Source organism: Nycticebus coucang, chromosome 4 (genome assembly GCF_027406575.1).
Source record: "Nycticebus coucang isolate mNycCou1 chromosome 4, mNycCou1.pri, whole genome shotgun sequence".
Lineage (NCBI taxonomy): Eukaryota > Metazoa > Chordata > Mammalia > Primates > Lorisidae > Nycticebus > Nycticebus coucang.
The window spans coordinates 120,942,092-120,959,655 of record NC_069783.1 but is presented as its reverse complement, the minus strand read 5'-3'; the positions used below and the strand labels follow the sequence as shown (position 1 = coordinate 120,959,655).

Here is a 17,564-nt window from a genome sequence, read left to right as displayed (position 1 = left end):
GCCTGGTGACTAAAATGTTTCCCAGTCCTCAGAAGGTCAAGCTGTGTTACAGGAGGGCTAAGCCTAACCCCACAGGGTGCCCTTATTCCAGGGCTCCAGAGGACAAATCCAATCAGCACTGGGTAGACCCCATGCAAAGCTGCAGACCTCGTTCTCAGTTCTTGCTCTGTTGACAGCAACAGGGCCACTGGCAGGACTGAATGAAAGCCATGACGTCCTGAGCAGGAGGACTTGGGCTTTGTGTGGAGAGTGCCCTGCAGCGGTGCGCATCATTGCCAGCACAGGGGGGCAGAGCCCAGGCAGGCAGTGGGTCCCACCATGGGGACCCACACAGAGACACACTATTTGGCCTTCATGTACCCCCTGGGGACCACAGTTGGAGACAATCATGCACTCCCTGAAGCTCAGCTGGGAGGGACGTCAGAATCTCTCCAGGGGCCATTCTGGCTTGAACATTTCAAATCTCTGCGGGCGATGACAGCCCTTGTTTATCCCTCTGTTCTGTCGCTGCCTGTGTATCTGTCTCCCCACTCCACGAGGGGTTCCTAAGGATTGAAGGTGGCATCTTATGCCTAGTTGTGGCCCCAGGTGCCAGCCAGAGCCCTGGACAAGTAGGCCCTCAAGAAATGTCCAACAAATAAATGAAGGAAGGAAAAAATACACACATTGTGCCTTGGCTTTTCCCCTTCCTGCTGTCGCAAGGAGCTCCTGATTATTTTTCCAAGCCCTGCAATCAGGAATAAATTCTCCTTTGTCATTGTGCCCAAGCATCCTCTCTCTTGGCTCTCTGCTGGCCAGTGAAGGTGGCTTGCCTAGCTGCAGACCCAGGAGATGGGAGGAGAACCCTGGGAAGGCCTCCATGAGGAAGTGATGTTTGCACTGAGATCTGAAGAGGAAGCCAGCCAGAGAGTTCCCAGCAGAAGGACCAAGTGCAAGGATTTGCTGAGAGCTCATGGGGGCCATTGGGTCAGTGTAGACAGGATCCCTTTACTCTAAAAACTGGGGACCTCCTTGAGGTCACCCAAGGGACACAGAGAAGCCATGTGTCCCTCTCAGTGTCCCAGGGCTTTTGTCTCTACCCACCTGCAATGTCTCCAGCTCTGGGAGCAACTGGGTCAACCGGAGAGCACCACTTCCTATCTCTCCAGCAGAAAGCTCCATCATTTAATCCTTGACTAGTTTAACACGATAAAATTCCAGGAACTGATATTTTAAGTTGGAATAAAGTCACTCTGAGCCCTGTGTGTAATAGGCTGGCTCAGAGGCCCAGACCTCCCAAGGGAATTTGGGATATTTTTTTCTGACCATGGAGGCCTGCCTGGGTTTCTAGACTCCCAATCTGAACTGTTGTCCTTAGGTCAGCTGTCTAGTCCTCTCAGCCAAGCCGATGCCCCACAGCCAATATTTCCTCATCTTGGCCAGGTCTCAGCACCGCTTTAACATGCAGGTTCCAAGTTCAGCCTCAGTATAATGGGAAGCTGGATTTTCAACCAGGAAGGGGCTAGTTTTGCTGCTTTGGCAGATTTCAGGACCCCCCCCCCCCAACACACACACACACACACACACATACCTTGAAAATCACCTCCTATCCTCTGGAAATGGCTGTGACCTTTGGCTTGGACCTATATTCTGTGGGAATGGACTGCTGGGTCTCAGCACCCCACTCCTCCCCGTGACTTGTGAAACTGATGGAGGTGGGCCTACCCAAGTCCCCTCTGTAGGCACCTGGCATTTATCGCTGACCCTGGCATAGAGGACAGACTTGATACCAGACAGTCATTCAGGACACAGGGCTCCTGGCCTTGGAAACCAAAACCGCAAAGTCTTGACTTTGTTCTGTCCTGGATGTGTGACCTCCCTAAACATCAGTTCCTTGCTTATAAAGTGGACAAGATTCAACAGCAACCACCAGCCTCTGTCACCTTATGCTGTGTCAATGACAGTCCCTTTGGTGGATACAGGTACCTTATTAACTTATCCCCATTTTAAGAAGGAGGAATTATGTTAGGTGGGAGGACTGGCCCAGCTGACCAGAACTCTCCGCTGTGGGCACGGGGACCACTCACATCGCACTCTCTCTCCTAGTTTGTAGGAATCAAAGCCGTGGAGCTCCAGGTTCCTAAAGTTGGAGACGCCCCCTAGCGCCTGTGCTGGGTTGGGGTTGGGGCTGGAGGAGGTTGCGCGGGTGGGGTAGGGTGTGTGTTCATCGCACAAGGGCTCGGGGGGTTTCCTGGCTAGAATTATCCAAAGCACAGGGTGCGCATTCAAATTGCATTATTATTACTGCTGTTGTTTGCCTTGTAGCTAATTAATGCTCGCTGCCTTCCTCGACTGTCTCATTGGCGAGATAAGATGAGCTGGGCGTGGAGTAGGATGGGGTGGGGATGGCGGTGGGACCTCCCAAGAATTTTATCCCCCCCTACCCAAGTCCTGACTTTTCTCACGCCTGCTTCTTTCCAGATCCCCCAGATGAGTGGAAGGGGCGAAGCGCGACACGCACGGCCGACGTCCTGGGGACGCAAGATCCTGGGCTGTAGGGTCCCTGGTACCCCTCTCCGTAAAATGGCCGGGGCGGGGCGCTCCCTCCGCCCTCGGTGCGGGAAGCTGGCGTGCGCTAGGACCGCGGCGCGCAGCTCATCGTCGCTATATGAGGCCGCGCTCGGGCCCCACGCGGAACCCGCGACTCTGAGCCGTCCCCGGCGTCCCGACCCGAGGCTGGACCCGAGGCCAAACCGGCCGCTGCGCAGCCGAGGCCAGCCCCGGGCCTGCGAGGGACGCGCGTCCCGGGGCACCTGCCCCTGGCACCATGGGCGCTGCTCAGTCCGCGTCGGCGGAGGTGCGGGAGCTCGAGGGCAAGACCGGCTGTGAGTACCCCGCGGGGGTGGCGCGGGGATCGGCGTGGGGACCTCTGGCCGGCTGCCGCGGGGCCCCGGCCCGCCGCCGCGCTGTGTGACCTTGGGCTGGTGGCTGACCCTCTCTGCGCCTCAGTCTCCTCCTCCTTCAAATGGGTCCCCGCCAGTCACTTTGCAGGCTGCAGCTTGAGTTCCGCCGCGATACTAAGTGCCGGGGCGGCACACCCTTAGATTTGGCAGGGCACCCCCCGGCCTGAGGAGTGCAGACCAGGGAGGGAGCAGGGCCCGTTTCCCTCAGGACCTGGCAGGAGTCCCCCTGGCCAAGAGGAGGAGCGCCCGAGGCTGCCTGATTGGAGAGCGCGGCACCTGGGAGTCATTGAGATTCGCGAGGCCCCGACGCAGAAAGTTTTGAAGTCAATCGGACCTGGGTGGGAGTCGGGCTGTGGCGCTCCCGGGCCGGGTGACCTTAGGAGGGAGAGTCCGACTCTGGGCGCCTCCCTTTGTCCTCCCATCCGTAAAATGGGTTCAGGCAGGCCCACCCTGGCGGGCAGCGGGGAGGCTAAGCGAAGCGGCTCCCGCAGAGCACTTCGTGTGGAGCGCGGCGTCCTCCCCCTGGCTACCGGGACCCGCTGAGGCAGCGCGCCACGCATTGGCTCCCGGCAGGGCGCATGGGGCCACGCTGTCCGCAAGGAAGCGATGGGGAAAGTGCCTTGTGTGTTCTAGTTCATCCAGGCTAAGGACTTAACCCTGATCCCTGACCTCGGGGCACCACCGGCTCCTTAGGAGAGTGTAGACTGAAGACAGTGAGAGGGGCAGGTGTGTGGGCAAACCGATTTTGGAGAGGGATATATTTGGTGAGAACTCTGCCATCTCCTTGACTGTGTGACCTTGGGCTAGTCACTTTACCTCTCTGATTGTTAGTTTTCTCTGTGGAATGGGAGATCTGCTCAAGAAATGGGAGCTACAAATTTTTCTGGGCAGGAGCTGGCTCCTGGCACCTGCTTTGAGTTGATTTTAGACAACCAGCTTGCTGTGCTGACTACCGAGAGAGGGTGGCCTGCCAACTGTGCTAGGCTGTAAGGCGACCTCTCCTGATCCCCAATCTACACCCTCTTTTCCAGAATAATTAGATGAAGGTTACAGACATGTAATAACTGCACATGTGTGCATATTATACACACATGTATTTGTATCTATGTACAAATGCAGAATTATATCCAACTACCAGAATTGTGCAGTGCAGTATATATCATCTAGTTCCCTTTTTTGTTTAAAAAATGAGAGAATAGAGTATGTATTTGTAATTGTTCTATTTACATCAAAGACCAGGAGAATCACAAGAGAGTTAAGAATGGATACTTGTGGGAAGGAGGGATTTGATACAAGGCATGAAGAGAGAGTCAGCTTTTCACTGTAAACTTTTCTATATTTTCATTTTGAAGTATGTGACTATTTTACTTATTCAAAAAGTTTTAATCAACTTCAATCTCAGGGTTAATGGGAGAGATCCCCCTGGCCCTTATTTCTTGGGTTTCTTTTGTTTTTATTATTTCTCAAGTACCCTTATGTGCCTCTGGTCTGTAAATATTTGTGTTTTGTGTCTGGTCAGGTATCAATGGGCCCCTTTTGTAGCTGGGATCTGCAGTGGATGGGTGGACCCATCCTGCAGCCCCCACTGTCTGGGGCCTGGGGAACTTCTGCCTGGTTGTGGGTTTGACTGGAGGTGGTGCTGCAGAGCATGCTGGGAGTGTTGTCAGTTTCCTGGGCCCAGCCTCCCACAGGGATGACAGATGCTGTGTCCCTGCTCTGTAACTTTCCTAGATGTGTCTGATATGGCTTCTCTTCTTGCTGTCCTGAGCTCAGATTTCACCCTTTAAAGGGAGATGGAGGGGCAGGGAGGAGGTTCTAGGTCAGACTAGAGGGGAGAATGAACGCCTTGATTTAGGTAGGTGGGCCTTTAGGTAGGTGGAATTCCCCCAGTCCTCTGAAAGGGGCTGACACAATCTGGTCGTGTTCACCCATTTAGCAAATATTTACAGACCAGGGGCTAGAGATTTAAAGGTGATCCAGGGAGGCTGATGTTCCTGAGGGGAGACTCAGTAACCAAATCAACCCATAAACATTAGACTATGGAACAAGATAGAACAGGGTGACATGAGAATGGGGCAGGGAAGTGGTTTTCTTTAGGGTGGGCCAGGAGGATACCTCTGAGGAGGTGATGATAATGGAACAGAAACTCAGATAAGAAGGGGCCACTGATATTCAGGCAGAGGGAAAAGCCAGTGCAAAGGCCCTGTGGCAGAAACAAGTTGTAAATGAGAACTGTATGAGATGAGGACACAATTTGTCATCAGTTCTCAGGTCATGGCAGGAGACCAACCTCAGGGTTCTTGTTTAGGTATATGGCTGTGGGCCAGTCACTTAACTTCTCTGTGCCTCAGTTTTATCTACCATAAAATGGGCATAATGTGCCCTCATTGGAGTTGTTGGGAAGGGTTCATACATATGTAAAGTGCTTAGAACAAACACAAGAATGCATTTATATTATTGATAATACTTGGAATACTTTTATATGTTCTAGTTACTTTGAGCCATAGCTCAAAGCCATACCTCTTCCCAGCTACATGACCTTGAGCAAGCCATGAGCCTCAGTAACCCTTCCTGGGTCCTAGAGTTGTGTGCATTCAGTAAGGTTATGTATGTGTGTATGTATGTATGTATGTATGTATGTATGCCGAATGCTGGGGCTTGACATGTCAGCTTCTAGGATCCATTTCTCTAAAGCCATTCCCTTGGGAATCTTCCCTGAGAAGAAGAGGGGAGAGCAGGGTGGGAAAGCAGGGTGCCCACTGGGTTGCTTACTGCCTCTTGGCCTCCCTGAAGACCAAGATGATCCCAGATTTCCCTGTGAAAAATCAGTTTGGTTCCTCCCTAGGGACTCCACCCAGAAAGGATGAGACAGGCAAACAAGGGATGGTGTTGATGAATGTCACCTGTCACCCCTTGAGCACTGGCTGAGTGCCAGGCTCCACTTGGAGTCCTTGCACACTCTCTGTAGTCATGATCTGCAGGGGAAGGTGGTAAGGTGGCCATTTTACAGATGAGGAAACTGAGGCTCAGAGCAGTACAGCAACTTGCCTACAGACCCACAGCTGGCGAAGGGGGGAATTGGGGATCACTTTCTTACCACCCGTGCTTTCCCCTGTGTTCAGATGCCTTTGGATTTCTAGGAACCAAGAAGGGTATGAAAAGGCTGCCCATGTTTTTTCTCACCTCCAGGCCTGTGTGCTAGCTGTTGCCTCTGCCTGGAGCAAGTACTTGTTTCATTTTGATGTGCATAATTCGGTATTTACATATGAGAGGTTTCCTGTCCCATCACCCAGGATAAGATTTCAAACATTTCTTTTTGACCCTGTCTCTCTGTGAAAATAATGCCCCTCAATGTTCAGGATTTAGTGTGCTGCTCCCCCCTTCCAGAAAGCCACCTCTCCATCCCAACTTTATCCTTGGAGCTCCTGTGGCATTTGCATCCCCTCTCCTAATAGCAGACATCGCTCTGTGTTATAATTGTCAGCTTTGTCACCTGCTTCCCCCTCAAAACTTGGAGCTCCCTGGGAGCAGAGAGAACATGCCTTGTTCACCTTTGTCTAAAGTTGGTGGTGTGCCTCGAGAGGTTCACATGGAAGGGGTGAAGCCCTGGGGGTCATATAGCCCCAGGAGTATTATTGCACAGAAGCAGACAACCAGTGGAAAACTGAGGGCTCTCTCCCCAACCGCCTTGGCTATACCAGCCCTCCCGACATCTCCAGTCCCTTCCCCACAGAATGAGCCCTCCTGGCTTCAGCGCTGAGCCAGCCTGCTGAAAATAGCCTGAGCTCCTGCCCACACCGGGGCATCAGGGGGTCTGCATGCCCACTTCCCTTCTCTTTCCTTGTTAGAGTCTCGCTGATTGATTTCTGACAGAAGCCAGTATTCCCGGGCATCTTTTCTGAGCCAAGAAAGCTCCCTACCTGTATTACTAAAATTCGTATCATAAACCCCAGCAGAAGCTTCCTGGTGGTGTGTCTGTTTTGGCCTTTCCCGCTGCGGACTGAGCCGTGTGTGTATGTGTGTATGTGTGTGTGTGTGTGTGTTTCTCTCTCTCTTTCGGTGTGAAATGGACCATCCTTCACCAGAGTTAGTCCCCCTTACCACCTGGAGGTGGCCCCATTTCCTGTCCCCCCCACCCCCAATCCTTGCCTGCTCCTAGAGTTCGAAAGGAAATAATAAGAGCGGATTCTGGGAAAGGTGGAGTGTCTGTTTTTTCCTTCAGGCTCCAAAACAGCTCCACAGGCATGTCTATGTAGATGCCAAGAAGCTGCCAGAAGGAAAAAGAAAAAAAAAAATCTCCAGATCTGGAGTTCAGACCTCATGATGGCAATAGCTAATGTTTATCTGAGTGTGTCACTGAGTAGAGCGGCAACAAGCAATCCATTTGCAGTAGCTACTACATGAATGTTGCTGGGTTCCCATTTTACAGATGAGAAAATCAAGGTTGAGAGAGAGAGTGACTGCCCGAGGCCACAGGCTAATGAGAAGTAGAGTCAGGTTTTATTCCTGTTCTAACCTCTGAGGGTCGTCATTTGGGGAGGGAACCAGAGATGCAGGGAGGGCTGATGTGGCGAAGGCTGGTGGTGTGGCACTTGTTTTTTCCACTGGATTCTGACTTCTGGCTACCACTCCCTGGCTTATAAAGTCATCAAGTGGCCCCAGAACAGGGCCTGGGCTCATTCACCACAGGCCATGTATCACCTATGACACAGCCCTGCCCTCCAAAGCTCAGGGGCTCGAGGAATACAGGGAACACCATGATGACCACTGCATCGAAGGAGGAAGGCTTGGTGGGACTAGCATGGGGCAGCCAACACCACTCCTTGTCTCTGCAGGAAGCATGTTACTCTCTGCAGCCAGCCACCCAAAGCCACCTGGCCCTTTACCCTTCCTCTGGGGTAGGCCATCCCTTTAACCTGGGATCCTCAGGGAGCCCACGAACCTTCATGTGATAGGGTACAGGATTGTCTGTGTGCTTCTGTGGGAGGGACCCCAACCCCTTTCTGCTCTCAAAAGGGTGATGTACTCCATTGTATGCAAATCATACCTTGATTAGAAAACCCCAGACTTTGAGGTTGCTGTGAGCTATGATGACACCAAGGTACTTAATCTCAGGGTGATGGAGTGAGACTCTGTCTCAAAAACAACAAAAAGGCTCGGCACCCATAACTCAGTGGTTAGGGCACCAGCCACATACACTGGAGCTGGTGGGTTTGAACCTGGCCCAGGTGGGCGCCTACAGTCCCAGTTTCTTGGGAGGCTGAGACAAGAGAATCATTTAAGCCCAAGAGTTTGAGGTTGCTGTGAGCTGTGACAGTACAGCACTCTATTGGGGGCAACATAGTAAGACTCTGTCTCAAAAAAAAAAAATAATGATGAAACTATTACTTGTTTTTAGAAAAGTGAAAACGAGGGTGGCTCCTTGGCAGAGAAGGGGACCAGTCCTGCAGGTGAGCGTGGGTGGGACCCTAGTTCCAGGAACCCTTCCCACCTTGGTGAAGTGGGGGAGATGCAGGCGTTCCTGCCATGTGGGAGCATACTAGCTGTGGAAGCTTCCAGAAGAAGGGAGTGGGCGTCATCACTGTGCCTCCTAAAGCCCTGCCCCTCTGGCCCAGCTGGTACTTCTCACTCTGTTCAGCAGGGCCTGATGGTGTCATCACTGCCAGCAGCCGCAGAACAGGGCCACCACGGTGCTGAGACACTGTGTTCAGCTTGGTCCTTCTCTGCATTGCCACTTCCATGATGCTTCAAAGCTGTGGCGGCTGACCAGATGGCCCATGGCCCCTTCAGCTAGCTGTGGATAAGGTGATAGCAGCTCTTTCTGGAGCACTTGTCAGTCATCTGCTCCTCAGAAGATCCTGTTAAGGCGGGACTGTTACAGTTTACAGATGAAGAAACTAAGGCTCAGACATCCGCAGAGACTGCCCAAGGTCATGTAGATGCTGAGTGTGGAGCCCAGATTCAGCACCGCCTTCTAGGGGGATTTTCAAGTGCAGGGAGAAGCTGTCTCACTCCTGCAGTAGACCACAGGACTCTGCAGGTCTGGGGCGGGTGATGGTGTCACCCCACAATCTCCTCACCAGGGTTGCACATAATTACCAACTTGGCAAGGGGAGAAATTGGACTTCGAGGCAGATAGGATTGGTTCCGGGTGATGTGGAAAGTTCTAGAACTGTGGGCTCCCCTTAGGGAGTGCGAGTTAGTGGGTGGTATGAAGAGAATGGGGGTCACAGCCGGGAGGGAGGAAGCAGAAGTGTTGCTGCCTCCGCGTCCTGGAGTCTGATTGGGTGGCTCACGTCTGTTTCAGAAGAATTTGTGTTTTTTCCGTGTGCAGGCAACTGGCAGTCCTCTCCAAGTGTCCTAGCTCCACGGATTAATGGTGATTAGATCCCTTTTGCATCTTTCTTTCTCAACTCCCCCACCTCATGCTGGCAGGATATTTTTCTGTGAGTTAATGGCCCCCAGAATGCAGCACGGAATTTAATCAATGCTCAGACGCTCCATACGGCCAGCCCGTGGTGCAGACAGAGTGCCCCGGGAGTGGGTAAGACGCTTTCTCTTTTGCAAAGCTCTTGCATATCTGTTATCTCTGGCTGAGGGAATGAGGTGTCCTCAGCTCAGAAGTGCCCACTGCTCTGGAAGAAAAGTCAGGGCCTCCTTTTGCCAATGCTGGTGAGACTGTGCCCAGGGAGGGGAGTCAGGTACCCTGGTTTTGCCAGCCTTCCTGTTGCTGGCTCCAGCTTATTATTAATGCATAAAACCAGAAGGTCAAGTGGGTGACTTCCGCCAGTGGTGGTGCCACCATCAGCGCTAGGATAGGAGAGCCTTTTGTTGTCCACATGGTGTGACCTTTGCAGACGGGCATGCTGTCAGGAATGGGCCTTCCGTTCTGGGCACAGCTCCCTGGGAGGTGAGAGGGAGCAGTCTGAGGAAGTTTCAGGGTCCAGCTGCCTCTGGGAGGGAGGGCAGGTGGCCAGGCAGGGGAGTTATCAGTACCATTGGTGTGGCTGAGTCACAGACACTGATAACAAGAGAGGGCTGGTTATACCCAAAAGTGGGCCTCCATGACCACATTGCTCTGTGGGTCAAGGGAGGAAGAGGATTCCTCTAACTTCCCCCTGAGTCCTCATGCCAGAGTCCCAGTGATCAGAGAATCCCCAGTGAGTGCCCAGCACTTCACAGGCCTCACCCACCTGGTAGGTCTAGGGGGTTCCCTTGTCTTGCCCTCACCTCTGGAGTCCACAGACCTGCCTCTCACCACCTTGTCCTTGACTAGCAGGTAGAGCTGGTATTGAATTTTGGTGTTGCCTTTTCCTGTGTAGGCAAGGCACTTTGCCTCTCCGAGCCTCAGTTTTTTCATCTGTAAATGGGGAGTAAAAATAGAACCTTGTGTGTGCCAAGATGGTTGTAAGGACTAAGTGAGAATTTGGGCAGAACTCTTACCCCATCGTAACTGCTTGATCGTCATTGGCAGGTACTAAACATTTCAATTATAAACCTTTCAGAAGCTGGCTACTTATTTCCTTTCTAAGGGCATTCTATAATTTTCTTCAGTAATTCATTTAACTTTTCACATGTCTGTCATTAGGACACACTTAATCATTATCTCACTTTTGCTGCTGATCAAGAACCTTAACATGCTTTGATTTATGTTACTCTATGGTATTTGTTCTTTATTTTATTTTTGAGACAGATGTCATCCTGGGTAAAGTGCTATGGTGTTATCATAGCTCACAGCAACCTCAAACTCTTGGATTCAAGTGATCCTCCTGCCTCAGCCACCAGAGTAGCTGGGACTACAGGTGCCTGCCACAATGCCCAACTAGTTTTTCTATTTTTAGTAGAGACGGGATCTCTCTCTGGCTCAGGCTGGTCTCAAACTCCTGACCTTAAGTGCTTCACCCACCTCAGCCTTCCAGAATGGTAGGACTACAGTCATGACTCATATCCCCGGCCCCTGTTCTTTATTTTAAAAACCTACATATTGTTCGTTATTATTTTATGCAGATGATATTAATTCTTGTATCTACTCATCATTATGGATTTCGTTTTCTTGTTTAATACATCTTTCCATAAATTTTTCAGTGAGGCTCTGTGAGTTGTAAACGTCTTTATTTTGCCAGCATATGTGAATGATCATTTGGCTGGGTATAAAATATAAGATTGCTGGGTATTGTTTCTCAGTACTTTACTTTTGGTCTCTTGGTGCTGATGAGAAATCAGCTCTTTGTCTGTCTTTGGTATTTCTTTGTACAAATCTGTTTTTCCCGGGCGGTGCCTGTGGCTCAAGGAGTAGAGCACCGGTCCCATATGCCGGAGGTGGGGGGTTCAAACCTAGCCCCGGCCAAAAACCAAAAAAAAAAAAAAAAAAAATCTGTTTTTCTCTTGTCTTTTTAGATTTTGTTGGTGTTTTCTGTCTGCTGCATCTAGGTGTGGATTTATTTTTATTTATCCTGAGAATGGTTTATGTCATTTCACTCTAAAGAAGTCTCATGTATTCCATCGTGAAAATATCATCTCTTCCCTTTCTCTTCTAACACAATAATTTATAATAGAACCATGTTGGACCACCTCATTTTGTCATGAATGCTTCTTAACCTTTCACATTTTCTTTTCTTTTTCTTTTTTTTTTTTTTTTGAGACAGAATCTCACTCAGTCACCCTGGGGTTGAGTGCCGTGGCGTCATAGCTCACAGCAACCTCAAACTCTTGGGCTCAAGTGATCCTTTTGCTTCAGCCTCCTGAGTAGCTGGGACTACAGGCACCTGCCACAATGCCTGGCTGTTTTTTAGAGATGGGGGTCTCACTTTTGCCCAGGCTGGTCTTGAACTCCTGAGCTCTAGCAATTCACCCGCCTCAGCCTCCCAGAGTGCTGGGATTACAGGTGTGAGCCACTGAACCTGGTCCTTCACATTTTCTTTTTATTGATCTGTGCCAAATTCTGGGTTGTCTACTTAGATCTGTCTTCCAGTTCACTAATTCTCTCTTCAGCTCTTATACCTTTGCCACTTTAATCTATTAAGTTTTTTAAATTCCAGTGACTTCTTAAAAAATGTCTATAAGGGCTATACAGTTTTCAAATCTACCTCTTTTCTATAGGGTACTGTTTTTTCATTATTTGTAATAACTGAAAGCCTACTACATAATCTCTTCTGTTTTATTGCCTTGGAGTGCTATTCCTTTTGTTAATTGTGTCTGCTGATTCTCCCACATGGTAGTTCATTTGCTTGTGTAATTTGGTTTTTGAGTTATGAGCTTACCTTCTACTGGGTTCTCTCTGCTTCCTGCTCTTCCTCCCCTCTTGCTCCCCCATAGGCCTCCTATGGTCCCTGGGTTATAGAAGAGCTTTACACAGTGCTTTGCTTTTGCATTTGTTGTGCCAGATACTTCAGGGTTTTTACTTGTCTGAAAACACTTTTTTTTTTTTTTTTTTTTAGACAGAGCCTCAAGCTGTCCACGCTGGGTAGAGTGTTATAGTATCACAGCTCACAGCAAACTCCAACTCCTGGGCTCAAGTGATTCTCCTGCCTCTGCCTCCCAAGTAGCTGGGACTACAGGCGTCCTCTACAACACCTGGCTGTTTTTTGGTTGCAGCCATCATTGTTGTTTGGCAGCCTGGACTGAATTCGAACCCGCCAGCTCAGTTGTACGTGGCTGGCGCCTTAGCCGCTTGAGCCACAGGCGCCAAGCCTGAAAACACTTTTTACATTAACTTCTCAATTTGAGATTCCTGTACCAAACAGGTTTGGATTTTTCACCAGTGTGTGGCTGGCACAGTCTTGGGAGTTTTGATTCATCACAGAAGCCTATTTCTTTCCCCTGTACCTGCCACCTCCCACAAGAAATGACTTGCTTATTCTCTGGGCCAGTGGGGAACATTTTTTCTGGCCCCTTTTAGGTGCAGGTTCAGCCTTTTGTATTTCAGCCTTTCGTAGGGGTTTCAGGCTCAAGGCCACTTCTGTCACTCAGTGGGCTTGAAGCCCCACCCATAGGTGCCAGAGCCTGTCACCATTCTTATACCCTGGACCACCTCAGCATCTGTCACCCTCACCCTGCTGGGGCTCACGGGAGAGTGCCCTTTCTTTCCATTTAGCCACGCATTAAAATGTCATCTTCTTTTATCCAGTGTTTGTTTATAAAGGAAGGGAGAGTCTGTATTAGCTCCAAGTAACAGGAACTGGAATTCTTTATTTAAATGTCCTACCATAACAGGACCAGTTCAGGCAGGTGCAGTGGCTCATGCCTGTAATGCTAACCCTCTAGGAGGCCAGTGTGGGTGGATCACTTGAGCTCAGGAGTTTGAGACCAGCCTGAGCAAGAGTGAAACCTCATCTCTACTAAAAATAGAAAAATTAAACAGTAATTGTGGGCACCTGTAGTCCCAGCTGCTCAATAGGCTAAGGCAGGAGGATCACTTGAGCCCAGGAGTGTGAGGTTGCTGTGAGCTTGGCTAACACCATGGCAATCTAGTCCAAGTGAGAGAGAGAGAGAGAGAGAGAGACTGTGTCTACTTAATTTGGCCTTGGTATAAATCAGGAGCTGAAGATAGTTCTGGGGAAGGCTGTAAAAATCCATTTCTTAGGTGCTCTGGAAAGATGCTCACTCTCCAAGTCTCTACTGATTCACTGCTGCTTTTTTCCTTCTTTATCTTTAGTCTTTTTCTTAAAATGGAGACATTTTTGTCTCTAATTACATAAATGATATGTATGCATTGTTCTAGTCACTTCTCAGTTTTGGCATCCAGGGTAGCAAATGGCTGTGAGAACACATTCTGGTGTCATGGACCTGGGATATTAAGTCCCAGTTCTGCAGCTCATAGCTGTGTGACCTTCAGCAAGTGACTCAGTTTTGTTACCCGTAAAATGGGTATGGTGACCATCCCAGGAGGTGAGACAATGCACAGCACACATTTGGCTTACATAGCTCTTGCCTCTGAGCAAATGTGAACACATGGTGGTTGTTATTACTGCTATAAGGCAAGTGGCAAAGAACAGAGCTGAGCCGTAGGGAGGGGGAGTACGGATGAACAAAGCAGACTGTGATTTTGAAGAGTCGTGTCCACCCACTCTGACAGCCTTCCAAGTTGCCTTACTGCTCAGAAGATGAGAGTTTCTTCTAAAGTCAAGTCAATTCACTCTCTTGTCTTTCCCTCCAATCCCGAGACTCGGAAGATTCATTCTGTGTAGAAAACCCCACAGAGGCCCCTAATAACACCCTCAGAATATGAGATCAAAATAAAATAAATGCCGTCTCCGCACTGATGTGAGCCCACAGCAGGTCTTACCAGGAAATCCTTGGCTTTCACGCTTATGAAGAAGGCCTTTAAGGTGCTGGGTAAAAGCCAGCAATTAATCTCTGTGCTGCTGCTCCCACTTTGGAAGCAGACAGAATTGGGTTTGAGAACTTCCTTCTCAATGCCCAGTGCACCCAAATGCGTCTTTGGTTAATTTTCAGATGCCAGCAGGTGGGCATGATCTGTGATGTGTATGCATTTGGCAGGTGGCCTCCAAGCAGAAGGGAGGTGAAGGCATCATGAAGTATCTGGGCATCTCGGGCTTAAGAGGGTGGCTCCAGTGAGTGGTCCCTTTGAGAACAGGAGGCTATCACTCCACCTCCCTCACAAGGCGCAGGGTTGGTTAGTCACTGCTTTGGCTGTAGCCGCAGGTGGCACAAAACAAGTTGTCGCTTCCCTCCTGAGCCTGGGGCCAGCTGATATCATGGGATTACTTGGAGACACAGTAATAACAGTCCTGGCCACTCTAGCGTCCCTCCTTCCACCAGCTCCAGTGCTGCGTGTGTATGATTTTTTTTTAATCAGGGCAAAATTCACATAACATGAAATTTACTCTTTGAAAGTGTACAATTGAGTGCATGTTCTAACATGTGCAAACATCACCAAGTCTATTTCCAGAACATTTTCAACACCTCCAAAAAGAAACCCCATACCCATTAGCAGCCCCATGCCCTGCCCGTCACGATTTACTGATCTACTTTCCATCTCTGTGGATCTGTCTGTTTTGGATATTTTGTCCAAGTGAATCCTACAATAGGTGGCCTTGTGTGTGGCTGGCTTCTGTTACTGTGCATCTTGTTTCCAGGTTCATCTGTGTCATAGTGTGAGACAGAACTTCAGTCCTCCTCACTGCAGAATAACAGTCCATTGTACACAAATGGATTGTGCCCGTTTTGTTTATCCATTTGCCAGTCGATGGGCCCTTTAAGGTGCCAGCAGTTAATTTCAGTGCTGCTTAATTGGGTTGTTGCCACCTTCTGTCGATTGTGAATAGTGTGTTTGTGACTATTTTTCATGGCATGAACTACCTCTGGAGGGAGGGGCTGGTGTCATGTCTGTGTTAGGTTACAGAGAACAAGGCTGGCTCGGGACACAGATGAGAGCCAGGGTTTCAAACCAGCATTTCTTGGCAGCGATGCTGTTAGCTCACCTCTCTGTCTGGCCGGCTCGCCTCTGTGTTCCGGGACTTCCACTGATCTCTGGTCTGGGTCCTTGCCAGTCTGATGAGAAGCGGCAAAGCAGAAGAGCATTGGGTGCCCTGGAAGTCACCAAGACTCCCAGTGATGCCCCCTTGGTGTCCCAGGGCCAGCTGCATCCAGGCCAGCACAGCGGGTGGGGACAGGGGAGGCAAGGTGGCTGCTGCAGGTCCTCTGATGATCAACCCTTCAGTCTGCCTTTGATGACTCTGCTTCCCCCGCATCTGGCAGGTGCCTAGCAAACCAGAGGTGCCTAGGGCATGTCTCTGAGTGAATGGCGGTGGCATCTGCTGGAGGATCGTGCAAACACAGTTGGGCCATGGCCCCCCACGCTCCTAAGAGCCAGCATTTAAACAACTCTGGCACCCTGTAATGGATGTGGGTGAACACTGATGACCTTGTGGGTGGGGGGGCTTCAGGCCTGTCCCTCTTTTTGAGCCTGTCTTTGACCCCTGGCCTGTGCAGCGCACCTCCCCTGATGACCCCTTGCTTAGTACAGCAGGGTGCAAGTCAGTCCCTACCGTCTGAGGGGTGAGGCCAGGGCCAGGCAGTGAGCACGCTTAGCTTCGGCCACTGTATTTAAAACCTTTTGCACTTGGTCACCAGTATGTTAAAAATCAGTAAATTTCCACCTTCTCTTATTAAAGGGGAGCACTGGTCCTCCATGGCAGCAGTTGTTTGGAAAGAATAGTGGCAGCCCCTTGGGTGGCTTCTGTCCTCCTGGCCCCAGAGACACTGAACCTCTCCATGCCCACCTTGAGAGCATCAGAGGAAGGAATTGGCTTTAATCGTCCCATCATCCCCAAGGTTAAAAACATTTTAAAGTTGAGCTCTAATTCACATCCCATAAAATTCATCATTTTAAAGTATACAAGCCAGTGGCTTTTAGTCTATTCATAAAATTGTACAAACACCATCACTATCTAATTCTAGAACATTTTATCTGCCCTAAAAGAATACCCATTAGCAATCACTTCCCATTCCTCCAACATCCCCCAGCCCCTGTCAACCACTAATCTATTTTGTCTCTGATGGATCTGCCTGTTTGGGACATTTTGTATAAATGAATCCTACAGTGGATGGCCTTGTGCATCTGGCTTCTTTCACATCACGTGATGTTTTCAAAAATCATCCCTGCTGTAGCATTTATCAGTACTTAATTCCTTTTTTATTTTCTTTTTGGACTAAGACTTCATGGTCTGGATATGCCACATTTTGTTTATTCATGAGTTGGTGCACGCTTGGGGTTGTTTCCACCTTTTGGGTCTTATGAATAGCATTGACAGGGATGGAGACCCTTGGCCCCTAAAAGATTCACTGAACAGTCATGGCCATGAGGCCAACTGATTAATAGGAGAAAAGGCAGTAAGTTTATTTAACACATATCACAGAGCCTGCAGAATGAAGATCCTAAGATATAGGGGGAATTTTCCATTTTTATGCTTAGGTTCAGCAAAGTATGGACAGTTGTTTAGAGAGATGGCTGGTCAAAAAGAGACCGATCTAACACTAATCGAGTGAATGGGGAAACCCAGCAAGGCCTGTTGAGAGTCTTCTGGGCCTCTCTGAGCAGTGTTCTTTCCTTCTGGGCTTAGGACAGGGATGTCTCTGGAATGGGGGGTCCTATGACCCAGAGTCAAACAGGTAGGTCAGATAGTTTTTTTTTTTTTTTTTTGCAGTTTTTGGCTAGGGCTGGGTTTGAACCCGCCACCTCCAGTATATGGGGCTGGTGCCCTGCTCCTTTGAGCCACAGATGCCGCCCGGTCAGATAATTTCTTTCTGGTCTGTCTGACACAAAATCATTTTAAGTTTTATGGCTGCATTTGGGGTGCTGGTTTCTAGTTTCTGGGGAAGAGGGATTCTACTTTCTATGGCTAGCCTCAGAGAAGAAGGGGACGGAGAGATGAGAGGACAGGAGGATGTCAGAGAAATACCTGTGCTTTTGAGGCCTTCATTTTGGGTTTTCTGAGCCCCAGCACTATCTTTATTGATTTTTATGTAGATGTAGGTTTTCATTTCTTTTGGAGTATATACATACTTTGGATTGGAATTGCTGGGTCACCTGGTCACTCTATGTTTAATTTACTAAGGAACTACCAAACTGTTTCCATAGTGGTTGTACTGTTTTATTTA

The 17,564-nt window shown here is 49.5% G+C and overlaps 1 protein-coding gene across 2 annotated transcripts in view; it reads left to right on the top strand.

The window, feature by feature from the left end:
• The first annotated feature begins 2,599 nt into the window (after window positions 1-2,599).
• TESC (tescalcin) overlaps window positions 2,600-17,564 on the top strand; it is a 48,100-nt gene continuing 33,135 nt past the window's right edge. For both annotated transcript variants that reach the window (XM_053589307.1, XM_053589308.1), the window contains exon 1: window positions 2,600-2,864. In XM_053589307.1, the coding sequence (XP_053445282.1) occupies window positions 2,807-2,864 (58 nt within the window). In that variant the 5' untranslated portion in view covers window positions 2,600-2,806. The remainder of the gene's footprint in view (window positions 2,865-17,564) is intronic.